The following is a 15,686-nucleotide window of genomic DNA, read 5'->3' on the forward strand; positions in this document are numbered from 1 at the left end:
ACCCACCTGCCAAATGGAAGAGGTGGCGAGTATCTGTGCTCTCTTAGTGGAGAGAATTTTCGGCCGAATGAACCATCTCTCCTGCCCGGGATAAAGGGCCAAATACCCACGATCCCACCTTCATCGCCAATTTGTCAGAATCCCGGACTCTCAAATTGAGAAGAGGAAATAAAACTCGGGTTGTGGGAAAGATCAAGCGTCCACACCATCTGAGGTTGTGTTGAATTACCCAGGTTCCCCGTGGGTCCATACTCACGATAATGAATGCATTACCAGGCAGGCAGAGGTAAACTGTGCTGCAAAGCTTCAATACCATTACAGGGCATTTATACGTACACAGGTACAGGGCAATTGATGACAGAAGGCAGAGATTACAATAAGATTCTGAGGTCATCACATACAGAATAGATAAAGGAATGTCAGTCAATCACACAGTAACAATGAGATTACAATATTTCTAATTGCAGTGTATTGACCCTTTAGTTCAGTAACTTGAACCCATCTCCAGGTCTGCTTAGACATGTAAATTCAAGCTACTGGGAAACTATGCATGAACTCATGTTTTTCTAGACTCCAGACAGTCTGAGTGACCAGGGCACATGAAGCCCTCTGGGCTAGGAAGTTATGAATTCCAAAAATGATTATTTAACCATTGTGAAGATGTACAGCGTAAATTTGGACTAAATGGCCTGTGTTCTGTATCTTACAGCTAAAGATGAGAGAAATAAGCGGCCGAATGCCATTTTAAACAGTGACACCTTGGTTTTGAGAAGGAAGACAGGATTGGATCCCACAATGCACCAGAAGCAATGCTTTTCAGACAGGATTTATCCAAAGTTTCCCAAAAATACTCTGGATCACCAACACACAATGAGGAAGATGCAGGTGGGGAAATGTCTTCTGCACTGTAATTCAAAAGTTAGAATGTGTTGAGTTTATACAGGCTAATGAGTAAGAAAAGAAAATTCTTGTCTTAGGTACAGTACAACATGGAATTAATCTGTAGTTTTCACCATGAGATGCTCCTTTGTGTTCAGATCAGGCCTTAGAAGAATAATGTAGCATTTGGGGAGGAAGATGCAGGCGAGCAGCCCAGCACTGGAGGCCATGATAGAGAAGATCTGCACAGCCACCATGTACTTGCCCCTTGTGCTCAGGTAGGTGGGCACAAAAGAGACCCAGACGCTGCAGAAGACCAGCATGCTGAAGGTGATTAGCTTGGCCTCATTGAAGGACCCAGGCAGCTTCCTGGCCAGGAAGGCCACCGTGAAACAGATGGCTGCCAGGAAGCCCATGTAGCCAAGGGCAGTGTAGAACATGGCCACAGAGCCTTCGTTGCACTGCAAGACGATCTGCCCAGGCAGGGTGTGCTTGTCTGCGTCAGGGAATGGGGGAGAGGTGGCCAGCCATGCGGTGCAGAGGAGAACCTGGACACCAGAACAGGAGGTGACAATGGAGTTGGCCAGGCTCTTCCCCAGCCATGCCCTGACCCTGTTTCCTGGCTTGGTGGCCAGGAAGGCCAGCACCACCATGATGGTTTTGGCCAGCAAAGCAGAGACAGCAACTGAGAAGATGATGCCAAAGACCGTTTGCTGGAGAAAGCAAGTCACCTCGCTTGGCCGGCCGATAAACAGGAAAGAGGACATGAATGAAAACAGGAGGGAGACAAGGAGAATGTAGGAGAGGTCCTGGTTGTTGGCTTTGACAATGGGAGTTTCTAGGAATTTGGTGAAGAGCACCAACACACAGCTTGTGATGAAAGACAAAAACAGGGCAATGGATGCAAGGACAATTGCCAATGGTTCTTCATAGGAGAGGAATGTTATGGCCTTTGGGATGCATCGGTCCTGACCCTCGTTTGGATACAGATCTTCCGGACACTTGGTGCAATGGGCTACATCTGAAAGAAACAAGAATGATGTGTCTTCTACTTCCTTGGCAATCATCCCATCACGTATATGGAGCCAGTGTGATTGGAAGGAAATAAGCATCAAGCACTGTTCATAGTCAGGCCTGCTGGGCTTGGGCATTCTTCCAGATCAACAGCCCACATTTTCCTTTTAATTATGTCACTAAGTGAAATGTTGGACAGGGGAGGAGAACTTGGCGCATTTGCATTCTTAGAAAGTTGCCAAGTACTGTAGCTCCTTCTTTCTAAGGGAAATAGCAAGTCAATGATTCACAGCCAGTAAGAATTTGTTGAGTGCTCCAAAGATGCATAGGAGAAAGCACAGGCCATGATTCCAAAGACATAAAAGAAGAAATAAACTGCTGATTGGAACACTAAGGTGCTCCCTCTCTGCTTTCCCCCACCCTGGATAACTGATATGGGAACAGTGCACTTTGCCTGTCTGAAGTTTGAGCCAGACTTCCCAAGCTGATTCCCCCAGATGGATTCCTCTCTCCTAACCCACATCCAGAATGCTTCCAGCTGTTCCTCAGTCCGTGTTCAGCCAGCGTCAGAGTAAGACGACCTTCACCACACAGCAGAGATCTTAAATTTGGCGGTCAGGATAGGGGATGGAAGGATGCTAACTGCCATTAACCCTGTAAACATGTTCCCTTCTGAATCCCAAAGGCCTTTGGAGGACTAACATTGGGACATTTGGAGCACCTGTAAGTGACCAATTAAAATACCAAGCCTGAGAAAGATATGACTTGGATCTGACCAAGGATCTGCAAATTTTGTCCCCTGAATCTTGCGCATGTGCTTTCAAAAGCTAGTTTGCATGAGAAACTGGTTTGATACCCCCAACTCGTTCCCATCCTGCATTTGGTCATGGAATTATTCCTTCTGCAACCTCTGCAGCCCCTTTCTCAAGCCCTCCTACCAAGGCCTCAGGGGAGACCAAGAGGAAGACCATCATTTTCAGAGAGTGTTAAAGCATTGTTGGATGCCTATGTTTGCTTCCAAATAAATAGAAGGCGCACTGGATCTGGCCAAGTTTCTGTCCACTCACAGACAGCTGTCTGTCTTCCAAGGTTATGGATTGTGACCTACTTGTAAAATCATGGATATTCCAAGGAAGGCAACACTTTTACAGAAGCATTAAAAAGAATCCTTCCCCAGAACATGTCTGAGTGAGTTCTTGCTTCTCTTTCCCAGGACTGCGTTCTCCTCCACACTCACTGACCTTCCAGAATGGAGATGGTCCCTTCTGCACAGGGAGCACAGTCATAGCAGCAAATGGGCTTTCCTTCCTGGGGCACTTTGAAAAATCCTGGGTGACAGCTCTCCACACACCTGGACTGGGGGAGAGGCTGAGTAAAGAGAGAAGGAGCATCAAGGGGGATGGTTAGGGCTGTTGAAGCTGCAAACCAGGGAGACAAGCTGGCATGAAGGAGGGGAGAGGGCCTCCAGGATTTCCATGGTCCCTGTAAGTGAACCCCATCCTGTGAAGCTTTAGCAGGTTGATATTCCCTCAAATTTGGTGCATTGCTTTTATTCACTACGCCTCTTCCATCTAATGATAGTGAAGAGATGGGTAGTGAATTCAGTGACAGGAAAGGAATGGATTTCTTCACCTGATTTAACCATCAGGGCCACTCAAAGGGATGTTGGTCAATGGGGAATATGGGGTCAGAAGCTACGCAAAGGAAATCTGCCAGAGTAATTCAGAGGACCTTCTCTTGGAGCCCTCTTTGAAGGAAAGTTGGAGGATAGCTCCTTGGAGAAGGGCCTTTTCAGGGCCTTCTCACTTGCTTTTTGCCCTAGTCTGTCTCTCTGCTTCTTTTCTTTCTCCACTGCTTCCTTTGTGCTGAATTTAACCTGGAAGCAGTTGGGGTGGGCAGCCCATCGAGTGTCAAATCTGGTGTCATCGATCTGGGACACATGATTTTGGTGGTGGGAATGTGGGACACATGGGTTTAGTGGTGGGAACCCATCAGCTTCCTACGGCTCAGCGAGTGTGCTGCGTTTCCACCCAACACTTGCCAGAAATTACGCCCCACACAGTTGTGGCACCAGAGGAAACCTTCTTCCTTGCACACGACTCACAGTCCATGTATGTACTGCATGTGATTTGGAAGAAGTTGCAAAGCACACAGCTGGGGTTCTGCGCACGCTCATGGGCTTCATTTCAGGTCGGCTAGGCCAGCTTTCAAAGGCAGCACTAGCCATGAGCTGAAATCCACAGGCGGGAGAGGGATGGGTTCAGCAGAACTTCACCACAAACTATACTGACTAGTACCCTTTGATAGCTTCCTGCTCTGAGAATTTGTCTGGTCCTTTTACAAGTTTTCACATTGGTTGCCCTTAGGCCATCGTGTGGACCCTTCCCAGCCATGAAGTCCAAGGGTGCTGTCCAGCCCTCCTGGAGAACCACGTCCAAGAAGGCTGACTTAGTGCCACTTCCACTTCTTAGAGATTATGTGAAGGTGATAACCACACTGCAGAAAGGAAGGCGTTGCTTTCCCCACCTTGTTCCTCCTGTTTGGCCACTCGAGGGCATTGTGGTCGATGGTCAGCCTGAAGTCTGCAGACCCCTGTCTCTTGCAACTCCCAAACTTCACAGTGATGATGGACTCATTGGGAAACTTCACCCAGTTGAGGAGGTCGAAGTTGGCTGACAAGTTTCCATTCTCATCCAAATATACTCCATTGATGAGGGAGGTGTTGTAAAATTGGGGGTTCCTCAGGAAAGGGTGGAACTGCAATGGGAAAGCAAACAGAAGAGTGGGAAGCAAGGAAGCCTTTCATTATCCCTTGGCACCTGGTTGAACATTCATTAGTGACTGCCTTTGAAAATGGGTTGGAAGCTGCAACTTTTCAAAACCAGGGGGCCAGACGAGAAGCTGCAGGCGGCACACAGAACCCCGTGTCTTGACCACGTGCCTCCCATCTAGAACAACTGCTGCTGCTGCTCATGGCTTGGGACTGCCATCCCTGGGGCAAGACAGCTCTTGGCATCTCAGATATTCCTTCATGTACCACCTCTAAAGGAGGTTGAAAGGGTGGCTTCTTGGCACCCAGGGATTTGGTGGCTTGCAGCAGCAACTTCTAAGTTTGCATGCACTGATCTTGTGGGTCCTGGTGTTTTGCTGTCCACAATTTGGGCTGCTTGACACTTTTCAGTGTTAATTGTTCTACAGTAGAGTGAGCTGAGCAGCTGCATGATGGCAAGACCAACCCGCAGAATCTGGGCAAAGATGGACCTGCTCTCCAGGACAGCGGATCATGAAATGTGCATGTTATCAACGTCGCTTCACGTGGTGAGTCATGGGAGAGTGGAGCTCGCGTTCCCCACTTGGCCATGAGGCTCACGGGGTGACTTCTGCTCCTTTCACTCACTCTGAACCCATCTATCTCACAGGGATGTGACTGCGAGGATAAAATGGGGCTGCGTGACTTGGACTGACTTACGAGAGGGAAAAGACAAGGAAAAGACTAAATGGAAATATTCCATTTAGTGCACACATGAAATATTACTATGACAGCAACAATTCCTTGTTGCTGGCAATGTATGGGAACTGGATGCTCTAGAAAGAAGAAATGAATATTTTTTTTCAATTAATAGTTAAATGTATGAATTAAAAAGGTGATAAGAAAAATAACTGTGAGAGAATTAGACTTTTCTGCCCAAAGCCACAAATTCTGTAAGTTCCCAGAAAAACGTGCTCCTGGAACAAGTATTTTCTCCACTGAAGTTGAAAGATTCTCCTCCAGATATAGGCACAAGCACTTGAGAAATTTCAAGACACTGGTATTAAGGGATGTTTCACCCTGCGTACAACATCTCCCAGGAGGGACTCCAGTGACTTGCATGCCTGGTTTGGCGAGAATCACACACTCTCAGGATAAGGATCAGTTGTGGGTGTGTTCTTACTGAAGGGCTGTTGCTGAAATGGGGATGACATTGTCTGAACTCACCCATGCTAAGAAATCGAGCTGCTAATTTATGGAGAGCACCCAGAGCATGTTGGCAGTTGACATCAACACATTGTTCCTGACTCACAAACTTTGCTTTGGTTGTGTGGCTACATTCAGACAACACGATAACCTGTATTTCAACAACCAGTCTTGAGCTTGGTGCCTTGATTCAGGGAAGGATCAGGAGGAAGGGACACTGCAGAGAGGGCAGGTAGGGATGCACCAGTGATGGACTACAGTGAGTTGAGCTTGGTCCTCAAAGGCTGGGATGTAGAGGGCAACAGAAAGGCACCAAACAGAGTAGTTGGCTTGTGAAAAGCTAAGACCAGCCCTCACTGCTGCACTTGTCAATTGCCTGCAATTGTGATACTTCTGTCCAGCAGGGACATTTGAAAGGGGAAAGGAAATACCTGCCATGGCTGAAGGTCCAGCCTGCCTCTACCCAATGCAGCCCTCCTCTGTGTGCCGGACGAATGCGCCGCATCCAGAGCATGCGCCACAGCCTGGATACTGTGGTACATGAAGTAGCTGTCCTGAGCCAGGATACCCTCAGTGGTCTTCTGAGGCAGAGCCTGCATGTTCTCCTTCTGTCGGCATCTCGTCCGACCCTTCACAGACAGAGCGTGCTTTAAATACGAGCAGTGAAATGGCCGGAAACCCTGACGTTTCATAGTCGAGTCAATGGATGGAACTTCATCATAATTAACCCTCTTAGTTGTCTGCAGAAGGAAGGAAAACAATCCATGGATGTGTTCAAAAGACAGTGAGCTGAACCTCAAGGACTTGAAGACATCCCACAAAGCTGTTATGATCCAGACGATTCCTGAAACCGGCTTCTTTATCAACTTAAATGCTAGATGTATAACATGGATTCCAGTCATGAAGGACTTAGTCTCTGCAAAATACACAAATGCATTTATGTTTGCACAATCGGTGAAGGAAACAAATTTCCATTTCAGATTTTCCCCGTTTATTCCTGCGAGGCTTTGTGACCAAGCGACACAAATGCCATTCCGCATGAGCTCAGGCGGCAAGGTCCTCAAGAACCATTCTCCATGGTTGCTGTCTGGAGCAACGAGGCCAACCATCGTCCATCTGAAATGCAGCAGCACCTTGACAATCGCTGGGTATTGGACTCCTTCCTCTGGGACCATCCGGTAGAAAAACGGGAACTGAGTTTTATCATTCAGAACCTGAGAAGCAAAAGCAAAAGTGACCTGGCAAAGGAGGAAGAGATGGTTAGTTTGGCATTTTTCAGAACAAAATTAAAATTCTTCATTGAGAATTCTGGAATATGTCAAGAATACAAGCGTAGAATATCATGGTGGAATGCATTTCCAGGCTACATAGACAGAAGCTCATCCAGAGTCTGGTGTCCTGTTAGGGATGCAGACAAGCTGAAAAGGAGCCAGAGGAGGGAAACATGGAGCATCTGGGAACTGGAAAGAAACCCATGTGAGGAGAGACTGAAGGAACTGGGCATGTGCAGCCTGGAGAAGAGGAGAACATTCTCCAAGGGCTCAAAAGACTGTCACAAAGAGGAGGGCCAGGATCACTTCTCAATCATCCCAGAGTGTGGAACATGGAAAAATGGCTTCAAGCAACAGGCAGCCAGGTGCAGGATAGACAGCAGAGGAAATTTCCTGACTGTTATAGTGGAACGACAAAGGAATGCACAACCTGGGGAGGTGTTTGGCTCTCCTCCTCTGAGGGCATGCAAGATGCACCTGGACAGCCATCCGAGAGGGATGGTTTCAGTGGGAGTCCTGCACTGAGCAGGTGTTGGACCTGATGGCCCTCTGACCCCTTCCAGCTCTATGATTCTTTGCCTGTATGAAAATACTGAATAATGAATATTCCACAAAATATGAATCATTCCCTGCAACTTCATCACTTAATTTCCTTTTCCAGATGATATGTGATGTGGCGGAGAAACAGAATTCAGAATAGGTCACACATGATTCTTAGGAGTGACCAAGAAGTGCAAAAGAATATTTTACCCCATAGCTGTTATCGCTCAGCGGTCCCCTGGCTTTCCCAGCTATTGTATTGTTCCCACATGGCAGAAGGATCTTACTTTCCCCAGACCAGTGTTGCCCCCACTTCTGGTCAGGAGCTTTTCTTAACCAATCCATTATATATTGCAGCCCTCCTATTTGTTCTTCAGTGGAGAAAGCTCACCTTTATGGTTTTTCCTCTAAGGATGACCCCAAATAGAGTAAGGTTCAAACTGTAACCTTCTCCATGGTTACCTGTGGGACTTTGTAGATGCCCATGATGGTGGAAATCTGCATTGAGAAGTCAGATCCAGCTCCTTCCAGAATGACCAGTGGGTGATTCTGCTTTCCGCAGTTGTAATTGGGAACATTTCCCTGCCCAGGAGAGAGCAGGTCCAGAAGAACATCCGAAGTCAGTCTTGCATCAAACGAGTTCTCGTGGATGTTGTAGCCCAGGGTGAGGTTGGGCAAAAGCCCTGGATCCTGGTTTATTTCCTGGATGGTGAGCAAGAAGGAAAGGCACGCCCAGTAGTTTGTGAACTCTTTCCTGAAAATGTGATAAATGAAACATTGACAGGAGAATATTGAATTGTGGGTTCCTTCACTTTATGCACGTTTTGGGGAAGCAAATTTCTCTTTGTTCAGTTTCTACAACTCTGTTCATGCTGTACTGATCCCAACAACAGGCATTGTCTTCATTATGCTCTCTGCATTTTGGTGGTGGAGTGGGAGGCACCTTTTGCCCAGAAAAGCAAAGATGGTGCTCTGAAGCAGTTTTTTGGCCATCTAAAAGCTGCTTTCATACACTTGAAACATAATGGCAGTAGGTAAGGCTCCGCAAGCCCTGCTGCTCTTTTCTTCCATCCCTTCTGAAAATGTTTTTTGGTGATTTTGTTTAGAGGAAAAATTTCCAGGATTCTTGGAGAAGGGTGGGATTCATCAATAGTTCAGTGTTACCAGTGCTTTTTTTGGAAGAAAAATGGTGCCTAAATTCATGAACTCTTTTACCTTCTGAATGTAGTTAATCACTGTACACACACCCACACACATCAGTTGTGTAACGAAACATAACAGTTGCTGCCCAGAGTAAGCACTCAGCACCACAAGCCGAGCAGCCGAGCATTGGATTCGACACACAAGCAGCCCGCATGCACCATTTTAAGCATTTTGCTGCCGACCTGCTATGCTCGAAAGGGCGATTAAAATCTACATGAACCAAACATCAAATTTTCAAAAGTTACTTTTAAAACTTGGAAAATCACTCAAGAAAAGGTGCTGCAACTTGTTCTGGTGCATTCTATGGTGAAAAAAGCACTGGTGTTAACAGTTATTTCCTTTCTCTCATTACATTCAGGTGCTTCCAAGGAGAAGACGGGGCAAGTTCCGTGTGGCTAGGATTCCTGTGCTCAGCCCATCTCTTCCTTGCAGACGTTGTGGTCTGATGTGTTGTCTCTGCCTCTGAGTCATTGTGCCTGGCTGGAAAGGGACTGAAGAACCGCCTGCCCCATGCTCAGTGAAGAAACATGAGACACTCAGATCCATTTCTGGAATACCTCCAAGGATAGGGAACCCAGCACCTTGCCAGTAATCCGGCTCCACTCTCTGATGCTGCTTTCTCTAACGCATGCTGCTGAATGGAACGCCAAGCTCTTCTGTACTGGCTTGTGTGCTTTGTGGCCCTGATTGTGCTCTCTGGATCACCAGAGAACAGCACTGTGGCATCTCTGCCCTGGCATCCCTTCTGGTAACTGCCCCTCTCAGCTCATCTTACCCAGACTCAGCTTCGATGGCTCTTGCAAGCATTCCACAGAGGATTTGCTTTCTAGAGTAATGCAGGCAACCTAGAAATTCGCCTTGGAGGAAGGTTGGGAGGGTTGCACTGAAGCGTTAGCCACTGCCTCCCTCTGTTCACAAGGTGGATAAGAGAAGGGAACATCTTTTCTGCACAAGGAGCTTCTTGGTGGGAGGTTTGGATGGAGAGAAGGAAGTCCTTTTTCAGGCAGTGTGGAGTGAAAGGATGGAGTCGGCTGCCCTGGGAGGAGCTGATGGCCGCCAGTTTGGGTGCTGGACACATGCCTGAGGGAGGAGGTCATCAATGGCTACCAGCCTTTCTGGCCATGTGTTCCTTGCTTTTGCAGAGGTGCCTTGGCTGAATACACCAGCTGCACTGGAGCTCGGCAAGTGCTACTCCTGTGCCCATCCTGCTTGAGGCATCTGTTCGCTTTGTGAACAGAGTGTTGGATTCGATAGACCATTGATCTGATCCAGCATGTTTTTCTTATGTACTGCATAACATAGATGCACATTTTTCAGTTCAAGGGAATCATCTGCCATTCAGTGCTGAAGCACACCCAAAGGCTCCCTCCCAAGTAAAAAATGGCCCAGCAAATGAGAGGTAGCAGGTGACACAGTTCATCTGCGATGATTACAACTCATTGCAACTTTGGCGAGAGAAGACATGGCCGATTCAACACGCTCGTAACACTTACCAGTGAAGTCTCTCAGAGGGAAGCTCATTGAAGGTGCATAGTACAGGCATAGAATAGGCAGCAGAGGTGACTGCACTAATGAGGAAGTCTCCTGGACTGTAATGATTTGGGGAAAATCCTGCATCCTCTTCCAAGCTCAAGGGGCATTTGGCCTTCAGCATCCCTGAGGCAGCCTGGGGCAGCAGCAGCAGCAAGAGCAGAATCTTCACAGGCATGTCTGGATGGACCTGCCTTGTTTCTCTCAGACATTCAGTGAATGCAGAGAAGAGGGCAGAGCCCCCGTTGAGACTTTTGGGGCTTCCCAAGACAGAGGGATCTCAGCCAGCTGCAGTTTCACATGTGAAGGGGAAGGGAAGTCAACCGTGTCCACACAGCCCTCCTCACTTCCTCTGCATCCTCTCCCAAGCGGTCTGCTCAGAGGAGGCATGTACAGACTAGATGTCACCACGTCTTGTTCCTGACTCTGATGGTGAGGTCAGGTGGCTCTAGTTGAGCTTTGTGGAAATCCCCTGAAGATTCGAAGAAAGAACAAATCACTATAATTGGGTAATTATATGGAAGAAGCAACATCACTTTGGCAACTCCCTAGTCATTCTCCCATTTCATTTCCGGTTGCGGAAAAACGCATCTGGAAGACCTGAGGAACTCAAACTCTTGACATGGGCCGAGGAGTCACAGGAAAGCACCTTTATTTTATCCAAGATGGAGAAGCCATTCCGAACAGGTGAAGGGAACCTCTCTGGAAATGGGGAAGCCTTTGGGGGAGGAAACCATACCAAAGGTTGATGGGGCCGAAGGAATAAAGAGGTGGGCAGTGATTAGGACACATTTAGAGCTGTTGGTCCCTCGGAAGACCAAGAGGAATTTTCATAAGTTGTACAGTGTAGTCTAAATAGCAATGAATTTTTTTTTTAGTTTTTGGAACTCCATCTCTTTCCTTTATTGTCCTGAAGGCCCAGGACTTCCCAGAGCAGAGTGTCTTTTGTTAGGACAAAGTTTTGTGAAATTCTTTTCTTCTTCCCCTGTCCTGCTAGCTCCATCCATGCCTTTGATTTCTTTGCTCTTCCATGTGAGGGACTCAGACGTACGAGGGGCAGCCACCTCCCGAAGCCCTGGATAAAGAAGAAGCTTGGTCCCTGGCCTGATTCCTGCACTGAATTGTCCACCAGTACCTCCAGATCCCTTCCTTGTTCCAACACTCCCAGCACAAATCCCATAAGGCTATCGTTGAATTTGAACTTTTCTGTTTCTTGGTGCTGTTCTTTTGTCCCATGCATTATATAACCCTTGCTTAGCTGGCATATCTCAGAGAAACTGTAGAGTCTTCCCAGGATGTTGATGGTGGCTGGCTGATTGGGATGGTTAGAAACATAGAAACATACAAACAGAGTGAGTCAGAAGTGGCATCCTGGGCCATCTAGTGTGACCCCCAGTCGGCTCTGCTCATGACATGCCAACCTGTGCATGTTCAGCCTATCTTTGAACACCCTCACTGATGGGGCCTCAACGACCTCTCGTGGAAGCCCATGCCAGACCCTCGGGGTCCTAACAGTAAGGAAGTGCTTCCTGACATCTGAATGGAACCTTGGTTCCCTGAGCTTTGCTCTGTTGCAGCTTGTCCTGCCTTCCTCTGCACGGGAGAACAGATCTCTACACATCTCCATGTGACATCCCCTCACATACCTGTATGTTGCCAACATATCCCCTCTGAGTCTCCTCTTCTCCAGGCTGAAGAGACCCAGTTCCCTCAGTCTGTCCTCATACCCAATCCCCTGCAAACCGGCTACCAACCTTGTGGCCCTACGCTGCACTGACTCTAAACTGGCTATATATTTCTGTAATGAGGGCCCAAAACTGAGTACAATACTCCAGTTGTGGAAGCACCAGAGTCATATAGAGTGGTAGTGATACCTCTCTCGATCTAGCAGCCACACTTCTGGGTATGCCACCAAGGATGTCGTTCACCCTCTTGACCACTGCATCACACTGCTGACTCATATTTAGCCTGCAGTCAATCAGTACCTTGCGGTCCCTTTCGCAAGTGCTGCTCTCCAGCCACTTGTCACCTAACCTGTACTTATGACACCTATTCCTATTCTCCAAGTGCAAGACCTTGCACTTATCCACATTGAGCGCCATCCTGTTTTCTCCTGCCCATTTCCATAGTCTGTCCTGATCCTTTTGGATATGGAGTACCTGCTCCTCATTTGTGGCCACTGCTCCACTTTTAGTATCGTCTGCGAATTTGATCAGCATACTCTTCACCCCTTCTTCTATCTCATTCATGTTTGTGGCTGAAGGATTGTTGGCTCCGGCAGTTTCTTACAATACAGTAAGACCTTTGGTTTTCCAGTGTGTATAAAATTTATGGATTTTCCAGTGCATATAAAAGTTTCCACTCTACTGCAGTCTATTATGTGAGAAATAGTGTTATGTCCAAACAAATGTACACTCTAAATTGAAAGCACTTTATGGCTAAAACTGCTAAGCATCATCTGACCCTTGAGTGAGTCATAACCATTCTGCAGGTAGAGAGGGTTTCACCTGGACATTGATGGAGGCTGATTGATCAGGGAATATCGACCAAAGGCTTTGTGACTGAGGCACTTTCTTGAAATAGAAGAAGAATGAGAGGTTTCACTTCCAGAATTGGGGAAGTGCTCATTCCCCTCCACTCAGCTTTGTTGAGTCCAACCTGGAATGCAGTGTGCACCTTTGGGCACACAAGTTTGGAAAGAAGGCTGAATGACTGGGGAGGGTTCAGAGAAGGAAACATAGATGATCCATGTCTTGGGCTACAAGTCTTCCGATGAGGGAATGGAGGAATTCACCTTGTAATGAATTGAAACCAAAGAAGAGAAGAGAAGAGAAGAGAAGAGAAGAGAAGAGAAGCCATGATTTGAACTGAAAACAGCCAGAGATCATGCGATTCTAGTGACTGAACTCAATCAGTGGAAGAGCAAAAGAGGTTTTAGTGAGCACCTAGAACATCCGCACGTGCCTTCTATGTTCTGTTCAGGATGTCTTGAAACAACCCTGGGGGACATGACCAGATGAACTTTGTCATGGGGAGCCAGGAGAAGGCATTAGAAAGAATATTCCAGCAGCCCCCATTTATATTGACCTTCTCATCTCAACTTCTCACATTCTAAATTCAAAGGCAAATTTCAGAATCAAGGAGGTAATCATGCTTTTTAGCAGAGATACTGCGAAGGAGAAGGAGTACCTGCCGCAGCTGAAGGCTGTGTAGATCCAACCTGCCTCCACTTTGTCTTGGAATCCTCTTGAATCTGGAGCAGAAAGCTGTGTCCAAGGCATGGGCTACAGCCTGGAGAGGGTTGTGAGGAAAGAAACTGTCTAGGGACCGGGTCCTCTCCATGTCCGTAGGGGAAGGGCCTCCAGTTTTGCCTTCGCTCTGCATCTTTCCCACTCCTTCACTGATAGCACGTGCTCTGAATAGGAACACATGAATGCAGTATTCATTATATTTTCTATATTGATGTAAAATAGAGTAAAATAATCATAATTTGTCCTTTTTAGTGTTTGGTGAATGAAAGAAAAATTTGCCTAGATATGCTGGAAATGCACTTGAACATCTGCCAACTCCAAGGAAATCTCCCTGAAGGCTGTGGTGAACCAGAACCCAAATGTGTAGGAATTCATCCCTGCCTCGCCGCATTCATGCTGTAGCTAGGCATGCTACGCTCAGCCAATAGTATTGTAATTTACCAGCCAATAGTATTGCAACTTACCCAGCTAATAGCATTGTGCTTCACCTGTGTAACCATATAAGGCTTGTGACCATATATAGCAATAAGCACACTTCCTGTTTCCTGCGCCTGCGCATAAGCAATCAGTAAGCATTTTGAATCCTGCGCTTGCGCACGATGATTAGGGAGTTGGCTGATTAACTCGATGGCGATTGGTGTAGGCAAATACAAATGTAACAATCTGTGAATTAATAAAAAGGGGCTGCCGGTGTTGAGGAAGGAGGACATTTTTAAGAGGACATCTTTAAGAGGACATTTTAGGAAGAATTCCTAAAGAAGAACTTCTTTGTTCTCCGGAGTACTCAACCGAGCATGCTTTGAAACTTTATCTCTCGTCTGCAGTGTTTTATTTCTCTCTCTGAACTCTCTCGCGCCGATTGTCAGAGCAGGCACTCCGACACAAATGAGAATTCTACACTCTGCATTCCATAGAACAAGCAATGGAGATCTGCAAAATACACAAAGACAATGCTTTCTACCAACTGCATCGCTGACTCATCCTTGAGTTGAAATGTAATTGATTTCATTTCTGGGAAGCTCTGTGAAAAAAATCACACAAATGCCATTCTTGAGGAGCTCTGGTGTCAAGGTTCTCACGAAGTTATCTCCATTCTCCGTGTCCATGGAAAAGAGACTAACGATCATCCATCTGAAATGCAGCAGGAACTTGACAATGCCTGCATACTGGATCCTTTCTTCAGGGATCATCCGGTAGAAAAATGGAAACTGAACTTTACTACTCAGGACCTGAGAAGCCAAAGCATAATTACTCTGCGAAAGGGAGGGAGGGAGGGAGGGAGGGAGGGAAGGAGGAACATATTGATTGTTTTTTTCAGTTCAAATTTGAATCTGTGTCATTCATCTTTGTAAATTCTCACAGTTAATTATCTGTGTGAACATCCTTCCAAAAAACAACTGTTTAAATAATCTATGAATACAGCCCTGTCAATGAATGCCATAAATAGCCTGAACTCTTGTGCATTTTCTGTGTTTCCATCCAGGAGCAAAATTCCCAATCCTTGATCCCCTCAACTGGGTCATGGGAAGGAAAAGAAGCATTGAAATGCTTTGGAAAACATTTCAGTTTGTCAACAGAGACCACGAAGGAAAGATAGATTGCACCTGACAATACTTCCTCCCAAGCCCTCACCTGTGGGACTTTATGGGTTCCCAACATGTTGGCAAGCTCCATGGAATTGTCGGAGTCCAGTGCTTCAAGGATGGCCAGCAGATGATTTCGCCTGCCACATTTGTAGTTTGGAACATTGACCTGAGCGGTGGAGAGCAGATCTACAGCTGCCAAAGGAACCATCACCACGAACCAACACTGACTTTGCATGAAGCACAAATGAAAAACTCTTTCTGTCTATGGTGTGTAGTTGTATCCTGTGGACCATGCCAGTGACTTACCACAGCAGTCCCTTAGAAGCAGGGTTCTTGGAGGACGGCAGAAAAGAACAAAGTGTTGCAGTGATGGCTGCATTAATGATGTAGTCTCCTGGTTGGTAGTGATCCAGGGGGTGAAGTTCATCCCTTTCCCAGCTCCAGGGACTTTTGTCCC

The 15,686-nt window shown here is 46.9% G+C and overlaps 1 protein-coding gene across 1 annotated transcript; it reads right to left on the minus strand.

Annotated features, from left to right (window-relative positions):
• Positions 1–995: 995 nt before the first annotated feature.
• Positions 996–15,437, minus strand: LOC123020207 (vomeronasal type-2 receptor 26-like). The gene is made up of 8 exons (XM_044423644.1): positions 15,276–15,437; positions 14,723–14,896; positions 10,356–10,528; positions 8,122–8,413; positions 6,982–7,062; positions 4,420–4,650; positions 3,135–3,261; positions 996–1,900 (listed from the first exon to the last, which is right to left on the minus strand). Exons 1-8 carry the CDS (start codon positions 15,435–15,437, stop codon positions 996–998), a joined length of 2,145 nt encoding a protein of 714 aa, XP_044279579.1.
• Between the last annotated feature and the right edge of the window lie 249 nt (positions 15,438–15,686).

Source organism: Varanus komodoensis, unplaced genomic scaffold, assembly GCF_004798865.1.
Source record: "Varanus komodoensis strain SLA01 unplaced genomic scaffold, ASM479886v1 scaffold144, whole genome shotgun sequence".
Lineage (NCBI taxonomy): Eukaryota > Metazoa > Chordata > Lepidosauria > Squamata > Varanidae > Varanus > Varanus komodoensis.